The following is a 21,400-nucleotide window of genomic DNA, read 5'->3' as shown; positions in this document are numbered from 1 at the left end:
TTTAATCACATAACCTGTTTGAATTACCCATGTAATTAAATTAAATATTATAAATATTATAAATTACACGCTGCTGGTGTAATAATCCTTTCAATTGCTTTCATTGTTTGTTCTCTGAACTACTTATCATTTTATTCGATTTTGGTATGTTTACCCGAATCGGCCGTCAGAATGGTGTCGCCGGTGGTGGAACCACACAAAAGCCCAGGTACCCTACAATGCACCAAAAATATAGTTGAACTTTTTCGATCGTGTACGTGTGATCCCATCATCACAGTCCGATAGCTCCGTCTACGCCAATATTGTCCGTGGTTCTTCTTATGTTTAATGCAAGTTGTCTGCATTAATGTTTAATAAAAAAAATTCTTAGCTATCCATTTTCTGTCCCCCTCTTATCGTGCATGAATTCGAAATAGTTGAAAGAACAAATGCATACGTCCCAAGGATCACATCCCAATTGTCGCAATTGCCCACGAGGATAAGTCGGCGGGGTGGTGCGTGCGCTACTCCAAGCGTTTGATCGTACATCTAACTTATATGTCACACAGTGCTACGTTTTTTTGTTTTCTATTAGGCGGAAGTTCTCCCTCGGCTTCTGTTCAACTCTCGTCCATAACACTCGTGTTCGATTGTCTCAGTATATCGCGGTGATCGTATGAATAATATTATTAGGTTTGACTTATGATATCTGTAGTTAAGCGTTGTGTCGTTAAGGATTTGATAAAGAATTTTATTAAAATATCATCTTTTTTCAATGGTTTACCTCTTCTTCTTCTTTTTTCTTGGCTTTCAATAACTGATCACCCAAATTCAATAAATTTTAATAGCAGTCACCTTTTTGGTTTCGATTGCTCTGCAACTGCAACTTTTTAAAAAAGAAGGAAACCAAAAAATAGAAACACAAATAAAGAAAGTTTTTGAATGCACGATATCACGATATGCACGACATTGTGTCTTACTATATAAGCACTTTTATGAAAAAAAGAAAAAGAAGCAAAAACAAAAAACTGTAGTATATTGAAAAATGGCATCAATGTCATCATGATATGAAAAAAAATTCTCGCAGGCATCTGGCAAGAAGCTTAACGACCGAAGCCCGTTTCCTTAAGACTTCTAGAGTTTACGCGTTTTAACTTGAAAACAAAAAACAAAAAAATAGTAATAAAAATAATTGCCGGTTACACCTTTTTGAATTTCATTCAATGTATTCATTTTCATTTTCTAAAGTGAAAACACGAACGAATCATTCCCCATCTTACGGAGAGCGCGATATTCATTAGTAGCGATATTAACAAAAAATATTTACGAGATCTTTGTCGTAACTACCTGCAATTAGAGAATACTTTCGTCGCTTAGCATTTTGCAAATGAGTAACTTTCTTATATAATGTCCGTAGCCAGTAATGGACTCGAAAGATAAGCGAAACACAACAAACAATGTATTCGGATGCCGCCTGTAATGTCCAATGTTTTGCATTAAACACTAGTTTTTGAAAAATCACACATATTAGGACCGAAGTACGTAAAGTATACCTTTAACACTTTAATTCAGAATAAACAAAATATACAACGAAGATCTTCTTTCCCAATCTTATATTGCATGCTTGCACACAATGCATATAGAAGAAGACACACCTACCTCAATAAGAGATATGCATTAATTAAATTTCTTATGCTCTCAAGATCATACTGCGTCAGCCAATAAGGTTACGCTGACGGAGAAACTGTTTGATGATAGAAAATAATTCTACTACTAACTAGAATGAAAGAGATACACGCATATACACTTAGCTTGAAGACCAAAGAGTGAAAAGATCCACTATTTCGGGTAAGTTGTATGAAGATCTACAGAATATAGATATATTTATATATATATATGTATCTATGTATACATATATGAATACAAAATAATTCTTTTGATTTTATTTTTTGATTGGAGGTTGACGTCGAGTTGGTTGCACATGTGGGTGTATAAGCGTGTGCGTGGTGTAAAAAGCAAAAAAAAAAAAAAAAAAAAAAAAAAAAAAAAAAAAAAAAAAAAAAAACAAGAAAACAAGAAAACAAGAAAACAAAAGGTAAATAAGAGATACGAGAATTATCCTAGCTTGTGTGTAACACGTATATGTATGTATATATATGGATATGTATGTTTTAATTTACAGATGCGTAAATGTAGAATAATTAAAAGCAAAAATAGATGATGGTGATGGTTTGGGTTTTATTTGAAAATAATTTCAGTAGTCAGTTGTCTTTAGTGTGGTTTAGTGTATTGTGAAAATAAATTAAATTAATTAACTTAATTGTTGTTTTCGCTAATTCAATTATCTGTCCTGTTTGCCTGGTTGCTGCTCTTCGCTGCAAAACAAGAGAGAAAGGAAAAACGAAAAACAAAAAAACAAAAGTGAAAAAAGTAAAAAAAAAAAATAAAAATAAAAAAACACAACGACATCAGTAAAATGGAAAGTAAAGGAATATAATACTTTATATATATATATATATATATATATACATATTGACACAAATAACAACACTAAAAACGAATATTTAATGCAATAATCGTCTAAATTAAACAGCGCCGGCATTTGTACATACATAGATAATCCTTAAAAAATTTAATGGTCGGTTTTCTTATTTTTATTTTTTATTTTTTATTTTTATTTTTTTTTAATGTCATCGAGCCGCTTAATCGCTTATGTACATGCAGTTAAAAGATACACTGCTGTGTGCTATAGTGTGTCGCTGCCAATAGATTTGTACAAATGTTACTCTGACAATTTTCTTAATTAATTGATACGTAATTGAATTATTTCGAGAGAAATACTAGAGACTAATTTGTTAGTTCTCAACACCAGGCCAGTGATTTATTTACAGAATTTAATTTAATTGAATTGTTAAGCATAGCAAAAATGCTTAATTATCAGCAACATGCAACAGCTGAGCAGCAAATATCGAACGTTGCAAATACTGGTAGCGGAGGCGGTGGCAATACTAAGCCATTAAATTCTGATTCCACCATATCGGCGACAACGGCTGAACCGAATAATAATTTCCCTTTGAATTTTTATCCAGTTCAAGCACAAGCACGCACAACAATATTACAAACGCATATTAACACTGTAAACGGCATCAGTGCACCCTCGGCCAGTATCTCTTTGGAGCATTTGCATACTCTGGCACGTCAACACAGTGCCAATAATAATGGTATCGTCAACCATAACAATAATAATAATAATAATAACAACAACAACAATAACAGCTGCAATGATAATAATTATGCAACCTTGTCGTCTGCGTATCCAAATCAAATTTGCTCAGAATTGTCGGCAAAACTTACGAATGCCAGCAATACAACAATTACTTCGAGGGAGGATATCGCAACCACAGAAGTTGCGAATAGTGCACCAGCAACAACAACAGCAACATTTTTAATTGAAAAAGGCTCCGAAAATGCCAAACGGTTTTCGGTTAACAATCTCCTAGAATTGGCTCAGGATTGCCATCAAATAGCAAGCAAATTACAAATACAACATCTTCACCATCAACATCAACATCAGCATAATCACGAACCGAGCCAACAGCAGTATCAGCAACGGACCAACAACAATAATAATAATAATAATAATCATCATCATCATCATCATCATCACCATCATAATCATCATAATCAGCATCAGCAACAAGCAACCATACCTCATGAGAGTAATTTACGTAAGTGTTTTACGGTTGGCTTATAAACAAAATTTTCCTCAAATGCATAAAAGCCTAAGCGATAGACAATTTCAATGAATTAATTAAGTTAGCGAAAATGTAAGTCCTATTTATTGTTAATGCAGCGTACAGGTCAGTAAAAGGACTACAGATATACATTAAATGGTACTTATGTGTGTGATGAACATTTCTTCTTATTTTGTTTTTCTTTTTTGTTATTAAAGTGAGCTCAGTTAACATAGCGTAAAATTAGTTAAGTAGAAATACGCACAACGGTTCGAAGGAGGAAAATATAAAATAATCACAATTCCGTTTTTGTGAAGCTTTTGCGACGTCGCTCAGCACGTACTTTAAGTACAATAAGGTACGTACGCTGAGGCCCTTTAGTTCGCAGAGCCAGAGACTCTCCTTGAAGAAGCCATCGCAGACGCTGGAAGCCTTCTGATCGTAAAATTCTGTCTAATCTATTACGCTACTATGGCTACTATGCGTGCGCATATTTCTTCTTAGGCATTAAAGATGCATAAAAAATTGTACGGATAATGTGCATACCAGAGCCTTGGTGTTGCGTAACGCGGATACCCGGAACGCAATGTAGTCCGAGCTATGTATAACACGGTTATCGAATAGAACATTCATAAAGTCATCCTGCGTAGAATAACTATACGCAGTTTTTACTGTTTGGAGTACGTCTGCCTGCGGGAGTTGCACGATAGCTACGGTTACGCCAAACATTAACATGTAGGCCGGTCTTGTTTGGACGGAAGGGCGTAGACAATACTTAAAATCTAATATGTGACACACTCCCGGCACACAAGAGTTCTGTAAAGGGTGCAGCATTGCCGGCTATCGCTTAAATTTGCCCCGCGTGTCATCTCGTTTCGTCTAATTTATGTCATTTATATCTCTCGATTGCCAAAATGATCATTTTTCCCCGCGCATCGGTAGTTATCGTTATATGTTTCAAGAACGAGCAAAGAAAAAAGAGAACTTAAGCTTTGGTAAGAGCGAGTATTGGCTTTAAGTTTTCCGTGCGCAGTTTCCTCCTTTCCATTCCACCAGAAATTGAGTAAACGGTTATTTTCAACTGCAACTTATTAACGATCGTACGGATCGACGAGTGATTGCGTTCCTTGTTAAGCGATATCCGCCCCTAAATTTATTTTGTTATTCCTTCAATTATTTAGCCATTGGGTGAAGGAAACTATGTACCAAATTTTTTATACTTATCTGTAGAACTCATCAAGTGAGTGAGGCGAAGATAAAGCCTTGGAAATGTTTAAGTTGACTTGGAGTCAAAATGCAGTAAGCTGTGAAACAGTTAGAAGATGGTTTTAGAAATTTCGTGCAAAATTTTGAAAATGATGAAAATTCGCGTACGTCCGTCCGTCTGTCTCCAGCAAAAGCAACCCGGGAAGTGTTCTTCAACGAGGTCTGAAAACATTGCCCGATCGCGGCGCATTCTGCAGACCTAACTCATTCTGATAACCATTAGTTCGGAAGAAGAAAAGCGATAGGTAGTGATGGCGATTATTTTAATTACCAATCTTGGTAACAAATGTGTTTTCAATAAACCTCAATTTATCATAAGACGTTAATTTTGAATTTGTCCACTGAATAAATTACGAGCTAATAGCAAGATCAGCCCAATGAAATATATTAATAGCGCACTTTAAAAGAAAATGTTTTCAGCGAAGGAAAACACACTTCCTGGCTCTTGCACAATACGATCGTCCTAAGCGATTACCTAGTTCACCACATGTGAATAAGTCAGCTATACGCAAGCGTTCGCATGTATATATACATATACAGTACTACGTAAGGTGAGGACGCCTCTGTTATTCAAAAGGAATAAAAAATAGGTCTTTACCCATTACTCATCAAATATGACAGAATTTGTGGCAAGGGTTTAACGTGGGTTCCTGCCTGTAAGGCTTAACCCCACGGTGGCCCAAACCACTTTTTAAGCGTACTACGCCCCCTGGCGAGTTAGACAATCCCCACAGAGTCGGGGGCCTAAACAGCACCAGAGTCCAGAATAGTTTATGGTGTATGGAACAATAAACCCCACTCTGGTGAATGGCGAGGCCTAGCTGCACTCAATTGTTCCATTTTAGCTAGGAACTCGCCAACCACAACCACCACGAGTACTCCCCGAAGGGCCGCGCCCAGTAGTCAGGACTCACCAATTGATCATCAAATATGACAGATAAATCTACGAAAATTTGAATGCATACTCGTTGGGCGTTGGAGTAGTGCTAATACCTCTACAATAAAGCAAAACATCAGCCACGCCTACTTATTTTTATAGTATGTCGTCATACTATTAGTTTTTCAGAACTTTATTTGATGCAGGGAAGGCAGCTTCAAGAACGCCATAAAGTGCGGAAATTCTTGGCCAGTTTCGAACTCGGAATGTACCTAAGCAGATCCGTCCGTTCATCTGTCTATCCGTCCGTCTGGTTAATAGTGTTGGAACTGTGGGTCAAAAAGGACCCAAGCTTTTTAAAGAACACGCCTACAACAAGCCCACACGTCGATATAACAAAAATGCATTCCTTGTTCGTTGCTTGTTAATCGTAGAGTACAACACACATACCACATAAATTTCCACTTTTATCCTGAAAATAGAAAAAATCAATCGCTTCCACCGAATATTATAAAGTAACTTAGCTCTTTTCCTTTTTCTTCTCAGCATCGCGGTGATGGATATAGAATATAGTTTTCTTACTTGTTTTTTCTTTTTTTTTTTTTAATATGACCAATAATCCAGGCGATGTCCTTTATACGTGTAATACAATGGCGGTGAAAAAGAACTGAGGAAAGAGGAAAGAGGAAAAGGTACGAGGTGGCCACAGTTTGTTGAGTGTGTGCTCAATCGATAAGTGTTATGCCTTTGCCGACAAAGCACTCACCATATGCATATAGTATGTGCAGGCGCTTTGCCTTTGACATTTGCGGCAAAGCGAAGGCTTAAAACGTTTCCTGTTTCCTTTAGATGGTCTCGGCGCAAGGAATAACATGTAAAATGAAACGTGCACTATTCAAGCATATGCTTGCAATTAAAATATTTATTATATATATATCTAGTCGGAACTTTTCAAGCAGCTTTCATAAGCTTGGTTAGATTGATTGGTTATATTACGACTGACGAACTTAAATGACATTGAAATGTCCAATTCCTCAACTATTCCGGTTTAATTATTGCCAATGAATGTCAATGCAACACAAATTAAGAATACAATAATTAAAAGGACTGTCTGATAAGTATATATGTATTTAAAATCAGATCCCATCAATAACGGTAAATTATTTACTGATTTCGTGCTTGTAACGTAACAAGAGCACAACGAATGTTTCGACAGACACTATACAATTTAAACACTAAGCTCTTACTTTCTTTAGTTTCCCATATCCATTTCTCTATACGTTGTGGGTGGACAGCGAGAGACCGAAGTAGGAAAGTCTTATGATATGAAAATATGTTGCCTATGCATAACAAGTATGAACATATTTTTAAAAAGCGTAAAAGAAATCTGTGTTTTTGGGATAGTGAAAAATTGTATTTTCCCTAAATACGTGGAAAAGAAAAATCATAGATTGCTTAGCGAAGCATTGAATATATGTTCAATTGATTTAATGTTCATCTCAATATACGATCAAGTGAGTTTCTATGCAAAAGCACGACGCACTTTATTGTTTTGATTATCATCGCATCAAGATTTTTATGTTTCGCATTTGGAAACAATCGCTGGCAATCGTTAGCTAAAATGCTCGCGAAGAAGATTTACTACTATTCATATATACACGAACGTAGATGGTTTTACGCAAGAAAGTCCTATGTTATATTGCACTTCGGGTGGCTGGTTGTAATTGCGGAGGAGGGATAATTTATGAAAGCAACTGATATTGATTGGTTTCACTATTTGTGAAGGGAACAGGAAAAGTTTCATTTAATATAAAGTGTAGCCTGCGCATGAGCAGTTGGGTAGGGTAAAGAGTAATGCGATTAAGAACTCAATGATCGCGGATTTAAATCTCAGGTGCGGTCGAGTTTTCAATACAGACGAGCATATGATCCAAGTTATCTGGCATCCTTCGAATTCGTGTGGACAATAAATAATCGAAAATGTTAAGTGTAATCTTCACTCCCAACTGCTATGGAGGCTGCTTTCTCGAAATCCTTTCCTTAAACGAAATATGAATTGGATTGGAGCAGTTTTTAACCCATACAATGAACGATTAATATTTAGCAAATTAATTAATTTAGCTCATTAAACAATTCTTCTTAAAGGATGTCCTACGATAGCAGAAATGAAGTGCCGATAATTATGCTTGTCACAATGACGGCTGAATAGATTAGTAAACTATTTGAGCGCAAATATTGTATACAATCATTTTGCGTTACCTTCACGATATGATAAGCTTTAAAGGAAAACGTATTTCATTTGTTATATCAAGTCAAATATGGGGCGGGGATTAAGTTTAAGGTAAATGCCAAGAAAGCAAGAGATGCAGTTAGTTAGTTGGTAAGCATGATAAGTGAAAGTTTGGTTTCACTTTCGTATCGCATGCTCAAATTATGTATTTTATGCATTCAAGTGATTAATTAAAGTAAGTAATTATAGACTTATCTGGAAATGCATGGCATACAGTGGGTTTGTTAGTATAATTCACTTAAATTAATTTTGCTCAATAGAATGAGAATATCGTATTTGTCGTGCGGCTAGATTGAATAGCAACTTTTGCTTGTATTTATCATAGGCACACGCATACGATATATCTATATATATATATATATATATATATGTATATAGAATATATGCATTATGTGCATGAGCAAAACGAAGAGGAGATAGGATAGATATCATTTTAAAGGAATATGTCAAATATTTTTGTGGTTTACTGCGCGACAATTCCGACATACAAGCAACATGACATTAAGTTAATTTGTGTTGACAGTGGCGGCTGCATGCACACACACACACACACACACACACACACACACAGCGCAACGCAACGCATTACGACAATTTTTATTTTTTTATTTCAAGTTGTTGTTGGTGTTCTGGCAAATGTAAATAACCGACGAAATTTAAAGAAAACAAGAAGAAGGGAGAATAAACCCCAAATACATATAAAGCGCTTTTCCGTAAAGTGAATCAATTTTCAATGTTCACAGTGTTTACTTACTTTCCAGCATTGCTTGCTTGACTCACGAGTGCTGTAAAAATTCAATTGCATTTACAGTGTCGGCTTTAATTTAGTTGAGCGGTATGCAGCATATGCAACTAGGCAATACAACGTGTATCCCTCGCAACGACAAAGCAAAGAATAAGGGGGAAAATAAGAAAAAGTCTTCTGTACAGAAAGCCGTCGTTTGAATGCTTGAAACTTTTTTATGTGACAGTCATGTTTTTATATGAAAATTCAGCAGCAATAAAATGATTCTTAAATTAAAGAGTTTTTTACAGCACTTTTTTTTTGCTCTTTTCTTTTTTCTTTTTTCCCTTTATTTTATTTATTAAAGAGTTTTTTGTGCCGATAAGTCTCCAGAGACTTGTGTTCAGATTGTAGGCATCAGAAAATTTGTGTTTTATGTGAGAAATGTTCTATGGCTGCAGCAATTGATTACCGTTGACAAATTGCCATCAATTGCTGAGTGACAGATTTATTTCATCAATTCATATGAATACGTATTAGCAACATAAACACTACAACATCTCCCTAAACTAAATTGGAAAAGTTTAAAAAAAAAAATATATATATATATATAAATATATATATATATATATATATATGAAATAAAAATACAAATTTATGGTCCGATGCAATGCTAAATCTAATCATTTCTATCTAATAAATAAGCTAAACAAAGAAGGGAAAATAATTCAACAAAATTTTTTTTCTATGTTATTTGATGGGAGTAGTCGTATAGATGGTCAGCCTGTCACTTACGGTTAAGAGGATAGAGCTCCAAAACCAATAGCCAAGCGACCTGGCAAAAAGTAACTCTAAGCTAACTAAGCTCATGATTCTCCCCTTCCTCTCGCAGCATGTCTCCCGACATATCATCATAAACCAATAATTCAACATAGAAGAACTTGGCCGTCGCTGCTATGTGCTATTCAAAAGTAACCGTACTCAATCTGCTTTCACAATTTGACAGCAGCGGAAAACTTTTGAGAATGTTTGAATTTTAGGTAGTGAGGACAATGAAAAATCATAACTACGTACTGTCATTGGAAAAAATCTTGAAGATTGGCTTTGAAGATTTCGAACACGTTTTCCTTGGTGATACTAGATGAAGGTGTTGAAATCGCGTCCTTTTCATAAGAGAAAGACGGGTCTTTCTCGTCTCTTACTTTAATTGGCTAAAATTAAGAGCAACAAAAAAAAAATAAAAAAATGGAAAATTTCTATTCATTGGAAGACATCCACTTACATTACCTTACAATTTGCACTTTTATCACTTAAGGGCATCTTAATTGGGATCGAATTGGCCTCGATTCTGAAACATTCCCGTAATAAGTTAACTTAAGTGTTGTTTCTTGGCTTTTCTTGCCAGCCATTGCAAGCATGGTGCACTGCGCTGTTCCGTGTCGCAGCAGCCAGAGATATGCACGTTTAATCTCATCTTTTCTACCTCATTCTTACACTGAAAATATCACCCTTCACGCTCACCAAATATATATATATAGCTTTTAAAAACTTCTTTGCGCATCTTAGTGTGGCAAGGAGAACGTCCGATTCGGTATTAAGCCTATCAGAACATCATACTCGTTTTACACTTACGGATTCTTATGGATCCTTACGAATCCTTAGGAATCTTAACAGTTCATTTAATTCAATGCATTAACGGCTCGAACCGCGCATAGATCGACGAATTTGATCAAATTGCCTCTGCATTTCACACTCATCTAAATGAAATACACGTGATTTGCGGAATCCTTAATGAATATTTTCTTCAATCCTTTGTTTCTTATTATGATGTTTAATTTTTTTTTTCTGTTTGCTTTCGCCTATTGAAGAGAGGCCCAAGATTAGTAGATTCACTTGAACAAGTTGAATTTTACAGCTAATATAGCAACTGCCCGAGTATTCCTCGACGGATTCAATCCATTTTGCAGCTACTTATATAGCCACGATTCCGTTCTCTCAGTTGAAAGTTTTGACGAATTCGCAGACAGATATGATAAAAATCGTCCTGAAGTCTCACAACGATCAAGTATATATATATATATATATATATATATTTTCGTTGTGATGGATTCTGTTTCTCAAATTCAGGCAGAATAAAACATTTAGTAGACGAATATGCCCGGATTTCTCACAGAGATGGCCAGAAGTGGTTTCTTGAAGGCACAGCCCCTTAGAAAGATGAAAGAGAAATTTAAAAAAGAAAAAAATTTATATTCTGTACGCCTATCGTAAAGAGAACGTGAACACCCATCTCATACATACTTCGACGGATTTAGTAGCATAATCCCTTTCAAAAGTGATGCTATCAATTCAAAGCTTCTCTAAAATTCCAATGCCTGCTTTATAGAACTATTTATCAAGACCCTTGAAATAGGCTTCAATTACTGCAACTGCACTTTACTGTTTGACTCAAAACTCTTTTCCGAGAGCATTCCTTTAAAACAAAATTCAGAGATTCTTGAAGATGGCGGGGCGGTAATTACGCTTTAAATTCATTACAGTTTGCAGCACTCCGACTAGGTCAAATGTCGACTACCGACAGTACACGCTATATCCCTTTTTGAAAGCAGCTAACTCATGTCCAAATTTTCATGTAAAAATAGTCTTTAGAATATCAGCTATTCACTGCAATTTCACGTCTCGATTATCCAAAATAATTTTTATGATTTGAGGAAGAGTTACTATAATAGTTCTGATTACAATACCGCTTCGATAGAATCTCATTTCCCATCGAGGAGTAGCGTTTCATTAAAACACGTAGCTCGGATTTCTCTCTGCCTTTCAAAATCAGAAATGTAGCGGCAGTGTAACTCGTAAATGGATGATCGTGATAGGATGAAATGTTCGCAAGTATCGTTTGAGTTTGAAAAAATAATGAGATATTTTTTTTTTTTTAAAACAAACATTTATGTGTCGGTGCCCGTAACCAATGTGCTATATATGACGTTTTGATAGATGTGAGCGAACCTTTACTTCATAGTTAGTTGACCATCGTAGTTGACATTGGAGGAAATCCGAATTGTATTTTTATGCCATACATCATTTGCGGTACAAGGGTATAATAAGTTTGTCCGAACGTATGCAACACACAGAGGAACTCGAGATAGACGCAACTTTTATTATGCCATTCGTTCATCTTCTGGATCGATCTAAACTTGTCTGTCCGTCTTGTTTTGTTATGCTTAAGCTATAGGTCGCAATTTTTGGGAAACATGATATATCGACATGTTTTGGGCCAAGAACGACCGATATTAAATATGGTTCCGATCGGAGCACTTTTTCGTACACATCTCATATAATATCTGTTTTGAAAAGTCTTTATTCGACTAACCGTAGTCAGCCAAGTGCTGCTTAATAGTGCACCGCGTCCCACTATGGCGTTCTTACTTGTTTTTTTATTAGGCAAAATTTGGGCGTCATCAGCGTTATTCAAAAACATAAATACACATACAGACGGATATATATATATATACATATATACGAATGTCGCTATTATAAGGGAGAAAATGTTGCGGTTTCCATGTCCTAATGATCTCCACGAGTTTCCACGAAATCCTATGCAGGAAATTTTTGTTTATGTAGCTCTACAATCTTGGGCTTTTCTTCATGCATCTTACGATTGTCTGTTATTATAGCTCAGTATTTCACACGAGTACACTTATCTATTTTCTTGGATTTATTTAATTAATCCGACTATTTTTTTAGACGGTTTCAAATTACTTATTGGCAATACGCCATCATATGAACTCACTCTATATAGAGAGTCACCCTGCATTAAACCAAAAAAAAAAAAAAAAACAAAAAAACCGGAAGATCAAGTCACTATCGAAGACCAAAACAGAAGTAAGCGGAAGTATAGCTGGCTAGTTAGTAGTGTAATCGTGCACGTTTGGTGTTGCCATGTGAGTTTCTCATTCGAATGAGAAGAGTAGTCCTTACCCATTCTGGCAGTTCCGCACTCTCTACTCCACTGCAAACTACTGTTTATATGAAGTCTACGGATTATTATATGTGTAATATGGAAGACATTTCTCTCGTTCTTACGATCTTACGAACAAGAATAAACATTTCACGGACAGCTTTGAAAACGTTATTGCAAAATTTATAAACGGGATTTAAGCTAAACTGCTTAAGATAGGCGGAGTTCGCAAGCACTTTCATACTCACTATGTCGTATAAGTTGAGAAAATATTGCATACATGTCGAGTTCATCTGATAGCTTTTCGAATGTAGATCATTGACGCTCTTAGCGCTCTGATGCTCCGATCACCACTATTTATTTATATAATGTAAATTTTTTCTCATTTAATTTCTTTTATTATGCTTCTGTAAGCCTTTGATTTGTATTTCTTTTTAAATTTTAAAATGTTGACAGCATTTAAACGTTCATGTCAAAAAATCATACAGCATAATTCAAACATTTCACAGCAAATGAGCCGACCGCCATCATCTGCGCCTGAATATTTCACGGATATTTTGCCCACATACATTGCACGAGCATACCACAATTTATCATATAGTTACACGTTCATATTCTATAAACACATGCATATATATATATATATATATATCTGTGCATATTTAAAATGTGTATATAAATATGTTCGTGTATATGCAGTCAATCATGCCGCTTCATTTCAATGGCACTATATATTCAAGGGTCCCATTTGTTTTATAAGTAGTAAATGTTTATTAGGGAACTGCTTACGTTCATAAAACGCTACTTACTACATGGATGGATGAATGGATGAATGGATGAAATTGTTGTCGTTGTTTTACTCTTATTACATTTTATAGCACATTTCTTTCAATAATAATTGGAGTAATTTTTTTCATCTTAAGTAAAAATAATTACACATATATAAAAGACTTTACAATTTACACCTAATTATAAATCATTTACTTCTTAAAAGTATTTAATAAGAATACTGAGAGAACGAGAGAGAGAGAGAGAGAGAGAGAGAGAGAGAGAGAGAGAGAGATACGTTTCTGTATATGCATTGCTCTGCACTTTACATGAAATATGATACGATACGATAATAGAAATTATCTTAACTCTATATAAGTGGCTTTTCGAACTAACAGAAATTTCTAGAAGAATAGTTTTTAAAACAAAATTCAATTAATTACTCATATTAGAGCTTGATGAAAATCCATGTATATATATATATATATATATCATGATACCTTGAACCGACAGATTTTCTAAAAAATGTAGAATATTTGGATTCAGAAGTCGAGATTTGCGTACGTATATATACACATGATTTTCCCATTCTGTTATGCCGTTGTTTCTTCACCTTGAGAAAAGTATATTTTCTTTCTAAAAACAATTTGATGACATTTGGCCTTTTTAAGTCAAAACTTTGTCGTTAAGCTAAGTTGACGCCATACTCAAAAGTCTCATATATATATTACGGTCTGAGGTTGTAATTAGTGTACTCTACGCTATTCCTTCTAACAAACCAATACATGTTGGAGTGTAATGGCAATTAGAATGGCATCTTACTGCTTATGCTTACTTATCTTTGCTTGGAATTTTTGAAATTGATGTAGGCAGCTGGCACTTGATAAAGATCAAGATTAACTGAAAATACGGCAAACAGCTATAGATTTTCATGTGCAAATATGATCTCAACTATAAAAAGGCGTATATATGTATAAATGACTAACTAACTAGGTAACTAGTAACCAAGTCAGATAATTATCAATTTGATTGATTATATTATTAATTAATTTATAATTAAATAGTTAGTTAAATAGCTAACTGATTAATTGATTAATTTACTGTGTAACTAATAAATCAAGTTAATTGTATAATTGAATAATTGATTTATGAAGTAATTATTTAATTAATTTATTCAAATTAATTAATTAATTCGTTATATTAATTCAAATAAGTAATTGATTAGAACATGACTGACATTAAAATTCGTAATCATCCATCGCCCGCGCACTAATTAGTTGCAGATATGAATGAATCGTTTATTGATTTCTAGTGAATGCCGGGCATCATAAGATTCGGCTTGAGCCGACTATATTTGCTTTATTCTTTTATATTGGAAAACTTTAAAGTAGCTTGAGGTGTCTTAAAGAATTTCAGGTATAAAAATGATCGAATACATATTTAAAGTATTGGATATAAACGCTGTAGAGAAAATAATAAACTTTTTCCTGCATAAAAAATAAAAAAAAAAAGAAAAAACAAAGAAACGACAACATTTCCTTTATGTTATAAAATATTTACCCTAGAAATGGACAACCCTTTGTTTCTCCTTCTTTTCATTCGTACATTTCCTTTCATATTTATTAGAGCAATATAACAATATCTCAAATATTGCAAGGACAAACAAATACATAAACATCGCAAGTGAATGAGCAAACATCGAAATGTTGAAAAGCCTTCGAGTTGCAAGTCACATTTCCAAATTCTTCCTCCTAACTTAAGTTCCCAGTTGGAAGAACAGTTTTGGATGAAAGCGAAGCGTTCCCATTGTCTTTTCGAGTATTCGAACAACTCATAGATAACTCGTAATAATGCTCGACTATTTAAGCTCTTACTAGCATTTTCCAAACTCACTGCAGATTACGAGTTTGCAATAAACACTGGATTTTTGGCAACCGGCAATTTGACGAACTTCCGAATTTGAGCTTAAAAATTCTGCACAAGAAAGCAGATTTTGATGTTATATACTAATATTTAATGGCATGCTAAAGGACATACATATATATATCCATTATGTTTGTCTGCAGTAGCAGCGGCCGTTTTATTATCTCTGACTATGCTATATATCCATTTCTAGGAAAATTTGGCAAAGTTTGTGAATTCTCACAAGCGCCAAAATGACGACTGAAGAAGCTGAAACTCGGTACAAATATTTCTTGATCGATTACGAATCTAAGATTAGACAAGTAAAAAAATTATAATTTGCCGTGACTATCCTAAAAAAGGTGAAAAATAAATAAAAGAATTATATTTTCATGCTCCATACTATGGAGTGGGTGACGCTGATTTTTCGTATTTTCAAAATAAAAGTTTTCGCCCCTTGGAAAGTTTAGGTCACTCTCTCAAATATCTCTCACAAATTTGTAAGCGATATTTTCATTTTCACCAGCGGAAAAATGTTTACCACAGATACTGCACGGTTGGGCAGAAGGACAGATGGACGGACACGCTTGGATGAATTCCATATTTGAAGATGGCCAAGAATTGATATACTTTAGGGGATTTTTGAAGTTCTGTTTTTGTGCGGTCAATTTATTCCATTTTTGTACACAAATGCTACAGCCTTGCCCATAGAATATGCGTTAAAATGTTTGTCCATTTATCTGCTACAATTTATGAGTAATGATCAAAAAAAAATCAATTTTTTATTCCTTTTGAAAAACAGAGGTGTCTTCTATAGGCGTGTCCTTGCGCCGATTTGGCCCCAATACCAACTTGCCTGCAATAGCTTCCCAGTCGATTCAGAATTTGATGCTGATCAAGAATCTATTTGCAGCTGCTCGCAAATTGTTCGAACCTTTTATTCCAAACTAAGGCTACTGTTTGCTACTCCGTCGCAACACATTTTTACTTTAGTTTATTCCCAATGTTGCTGCAATTTTGCATTGCATGTGTATTTTTATGCTACAATTTCGACTAGAAGTTTAACGTAAGCGTTATGCTGCGTACATGTTATGTAAAATTTATGCAATATATACGCGAGTCACATAACGTACATGACAGCAGATAGATTATAAAAGAGTAGCAGCAACAAGTTTCAAATCCCAAAAGTCCAGTTTGCCGCCTGACAACATTCAGGACATTCAGTTATGTCAACCAAACTAATTGTTTACGTTCAGTAATAGGGGTAACGTTTTTCACAACTATGCTATAGAACATATTTATTCAGTATTACAACTTTGTTATTGTTTATTATGTTGTCGAAAGTTCCTAGTTTCGTTCACATATGCAATTTGCGTAGACTTGCCATCAGACGTAACTAGGGCTAGGAAGGTAGTACCAAAAAAGTAACAAGCAACAAATAATAATCAATAATATTGAAAATTTCTATTAGAATTGAAGTTTGCTTTCGCTCATCCATAGCTAAGGTTGGTATTGCGAAACGTCGAAAACAAGTTTTAGTAAATGACGGGCAGAGCTGGAGGACAGACGGACGTTAAAATGATAATCGCAAATTATTAAAGATTATTGATTAAGGATGTAGCTCTGCAGTCTTCATCGTCGAAAGCCATTTCATTACGATCATTCAACGCAGTATAGCGTAGCATTAAGGGAACTATATAAGTGATTAATTTGCGAGAATTATATGATTACATGAAGTCGATATGAGTTGATCGTAAAAAGCCTGTTCGAACATTTTTATATCGGAATATTTATATGTCAAGCTTTACATTATTGGTCCAAGGTCTAAAGCGTTTTGCTGCTTTTGCTCATCCACAAACAGTTCTCGCAACAGTTTTTTTTATTTTCCAAAGGAATGGAACTGAAGCGAAGTATCAGTAGTGGTGCGAAACATCAACGCAGTGAGTATGTAGTCCGTGAACACTTTTGAGCTTGATGATAACCTTATAGCCGCGACATACTCTTTTCGCCGAGATCTACGCCATACATTGGTTTGTTTATGCCAACTCTTTATAGTGACTCTTCGCTATGGGTAAAACTACAAAGCAAGAGAGAGAGAGAGAGATACGCCTCAATTTTCGGCTTTCGAAATGGACTTTATGTACACGAAATCATTAAAAACATAGGAAATCATCGTCTACATCAGTAATATTCTATCGAAAGTTAGAGCCTGCGACTCTTCCAGGAAGGTCCTAGATAGTAATTAAAAAATGCACGCGCTCCAGTTGTTCTATGATCGACAAAATTAAATCGACACTATTGCGAACTCGTCTAACGAAGACAGTCTAATATGTTTGTGTGTCATTAATGTTGCACATCTTTTCAAAGGATTCCTTTCTTCAAAGTTCAATTCAATTTTCATCGTTTAAATCGCCCTATTCGCTCTAATTATTGCAATGAATATGAACTCGAAAAAGTAAATCATTTACTGCGTCCACGCAAGTAGCTGGCGATACGCAAAATTTCACAAACAAGGTATCGAGAAGAACGACCTTTTAACTGTCCTTTGTGTCATGTAAAAACTGAATCGATTCTATCCTGCAAAAAATGTCCTTTCATGTCTTAGTCGAATGGTTAAGGGATTAAATGAGTTAATAAAAGGCAGGAAAAATAAAATTTTATACACTAACATTATCCCCTTGTGTGTGTGTATGTGCATATATAAAGGATGGTATGAAAAAGCAAAAGATGAGGAGAAGGCAATGCCGGCAACAATTTTAATCAATTAAATAATCATTAGCTATATTAGCCACCTTATAATTATCGTCATCAGGGATAATAGATTTCTTTTTGGTCGCAATAAAAGATGACATATTCGTGCCATCAACGCCCACTTATACGCAATCCTATGCTATACGTTTATATCGATCTGACTGCCCTTCATGCATTATTCATGGAACAAATCAGCTAAGCATCAGCATCAGAGAACATAGAAGAGACCACAGAACACGATGTCGTGTATAAAAGAGAGGCAACCACCAATCACTACAAATCATCAAACCCGTGACCTGATAGCAGTAAATCATTGTTTTATGAGTTTTTAATATGATTTCAGTAAAATATATTTAAATATAGCATATGTGTTCGACATGAATGCGTATAAGTGAAAGCATGCATTATTTATGACGAGAAGGAAGACCGACCATAGAACAACTACATACAATAACTACATCTAAGCTATTCTCTCTATCTTTTTTTTTTTTTTTTTCCTTTTTTTTTTTCTTCCTTTTTGTTGTATAAACGTTTAAACCCAAATCGAAATTGTTTAGCTTTCGCGTCAAAGACAAATTATGTTTAACTTAAGCATCTCTAGTAAAACTAATAAAACATGTTTTATGAGGTGATAAATTTTTAATTTTTATTACACGAAATTTTCGCGTTCGCCATGAAAGTTAATGAGAGATAAGAAAGAAGAAGGGGAAAAATGAAACGAAACGAAGTCATTCTATATGTAATCGGTCTATTAGTATGTATGTACGTCATATGAATCATTAGTATGGCGTATGGTCGCAATACTTATAGTAAATAATATCAGTTTTATTGGTCTCAATTCCGGGAATTTATGCGGATTACATACGTTTAGCTTCCATTTTCATATTTAAGAGGAAAAAGACGTTTTACAGTTAATTTTGTAAGAATTTTATTGCTTTTATAAAGTTTTTATGCTTTTTTTCTTCTTTCTTCTCTTCTCTCGCCTTTCATTTAATAAATAAACAGATGTTAACTTTCGCGATGACTTTGAGTCGCCTTCAGCATCTTTAATGGCAGGCGAACACGCGGGTTCACCTTCTCATACCGGACGTAAGCCGCGTCGTAACCGTACAACATTTTCTTCAAGCCAATTAACAGCTTTAGAGAAGGTGTTCGAACGCACTCACTACCCGGACGCTTTTGTACGTGAGGAATTGGCCACAAAGGTGGGTTTGAGTGAGGCGCGCGTCCAAGTATGGTTTCAGAATCGTCGCGCCAAATTTCGTCGTAACGAACGCAGTTCAACAACCGGCCGTCCTTTAATAACTGCCACCCCGCAGCCTGTACCGCCTATAACTACAGCTCATAAATTTTCATCCGATAAAAGTGCCATCCTGTTACATCAGCAAATGGATTTACCGCATCATCATCATCATCATCATCATCATGCAGCTGCCGCTGCAGCTGCCTATTCGCTTAGTTTTCCTTCGCTAGGCATGTATGCATCAGCTAAGCCATATGTGAATGCTTCGTACAACGGTACCAGTGCTTCAAATGATAGCTTAAGCGGACCATGCGGATTTTTTGCCCCAGCCAATTACTGCGCCACAAATTATCCATCGAATTATTCGCCGCTACGTTATAAACCAACACAAACTTTCACAGGCTTATGAAAATTTCTATATAAATTAGTGTTATTCGTTTCGATTCGATACCGAAAGTGCAATTTTTAGTCGTAAATAAAATGTTTTTAATCGAAACCTTAAACGAAATTAATATAATAAAATTTAATACAATGATATGAGAATGGTTTCGCCATTGGAGAATGCAGGTAATTAGATTAACCTGATCAAAATGACTTGAAATTGTACGCGAATTAAAAATACCTACAGTTTGGGTGGGGATTTTAGTAAGTATTTTTGGGACTCACGAAACTAATCTCTTTCCAAATATGCCTAAAGCAATAGCGTTATTTATATCTATTGGTCAAGGCTGGGAGTGTAGTTAGTTCGCATTAATTTAAAGAGAGCCAACCAAAATCTACTGCTGTGCCAATAATTATTATCGGCGCTGTTCGCAAACTGGTTTCGCAAATTGATGAGACGTTTAAATCGTTCGTTAAACTAGGACAAAGCGAACATAAACTTTGCTATAGCAGTGATTTGTATTCACGTTAACATAAAAGCGCGCTGTAACTCTTCCCTTCTCGTTATTAGTGTGCACTGAAGGCTTTGCTACTCGTTTGTTTCGTCAAAACAATCAAGCTAACGAATCTCTATTCGCACAAGTCAAAGACGGCTACGAATTACATTGTAAGATTACAAATATACGGACTTTGCATTCACAAAGGCGCATTATACGTAACTACACACAATCATTCGTCTATATATTCTTCGTAAATGCCTGCAATATGCAAATGTACAAAATTCCAACCTGTAGGCTGAATCCGTTAATACATGAATAGACATTCGGCAGAGACGCTCATATCGATTCGGAAACTGATTCCGAATTTAAAAAACGTGCAACTTTTTAAAGTAATTTCAGTGTTACATATATTCGCCCAACCTTAATATATCCTGTCCCGCAGGTGGTCTAATGTACAAAACCTAAAAAAAGCTTAACGAAACTAAAATCAATTTGGGATCAAATTTTGGACGGTAGAAATCTCAGCCCGTGAACTTCAGTGGGACCCTAAATTATTATCTAAAGATATTGAGAATATTGCATAGAGCTTAAGAAATAAGCAACAGACTCTTGAGTTAGACGAAACGCCGCTCAAACAAATATCTACAATCCTGCAACATATTGCTTTAAATCTAAGCAGCATTTCAGAAGCAAAAATTCTTTTATTTCCTTTTTATCATTAAAAGCGGTTCGAATCGAGACCGCTTTTCCGACGACTCGTCCCATAACACTCCATTTTGATAAGTGTTTATAAGAATAAATATTATGAAGTTTAGAATTGCGCGACATGGTGCTCTTTTTTTGCATCTTTGTATCGGACGGGACATTTTTGAACCTCTCGCCATATAAATCTCCCAATGAAACCTGAATTTTTATATGGAAAATATCGTAAATTTCAATACATCTTAATGAAAATTCATCCGTGATAGCAACTTGATCTAAAAATTATTACCTTAGCGAATTTGGTTAAGGTAAATCTATTTTTTGA

At 35.0% G+C, this 21,400-nt stretch overlaps 1 protein-coding gene across 1 annotated transcript; it reads left to right on the top strand.

The window, feature by feature from the left end:
• Window positions 1–2,793: 2,793 nt before the first annotated feature.
• On the top strand, window positions 2,794–19,901 carry LOC119644738 (homeobox protein 13-like). The gene is made up of 3 exons (XM_038044457.1): window positions 2,794–3,579; window positions 3,646–3,707; window positions 19,255–19,901. Exons 1-3 carry the CDS (start codon window positions 2,906–2,908, stop codon window positions 19,899–19,901), a joined length of 1,383 nt encoding a protein of 460 aa, XP_037900385.1. The 5' UTR covers window positions 2,794–2,905.
• The last annotated feature ends 1,499 nt before the right edge of the window (window positions 19,902–21,400 follow it).

The sequence above is a fragment of the Glossina fuscipes genome, unplaced genomic scaffold (assembly GCF_014805625.2).
Source record: "Glossina fuscipes isolate IAEA_lab_2018 unplaced genomic scaffold, Yale_Gfus_2 0, whole genome shotgun sequence".
Taxonomy (NCBI): domain Eukaryota; kingdom Metazoa; phylum Arthropoda; class Insecta; order Diptera; family Glossinidae; genus Glossina; species Glossina fuscipes.
This window is presented reverse-complemented; position numbering and strand designations above follow the sequence as displayed.

Bases quoted from the DNA above. Each gene is read 5' to 3' on its own strand.
- LOC119644738 (XM_038044457.1), top strand. From the start codon at position 2,906: ATGCTTAATTATCAGCAACATGCAACAGCTGAGCAGCAAATATCGAAC. The intron at 3,580-3,645 runs GTATCAGCAACG...TCATCATCATCA, and splicing joins CACGAACCGAGCCAACAGCA to CCATCATAATCATCATAATC. The intron at 3,708-19,254 runs GTAAGTGTTTTA...ATAAATAAACAG, and splicing joins ACCTCATGAGAGTAATTTAC to ATGTTAACTTTCGCGATGAC.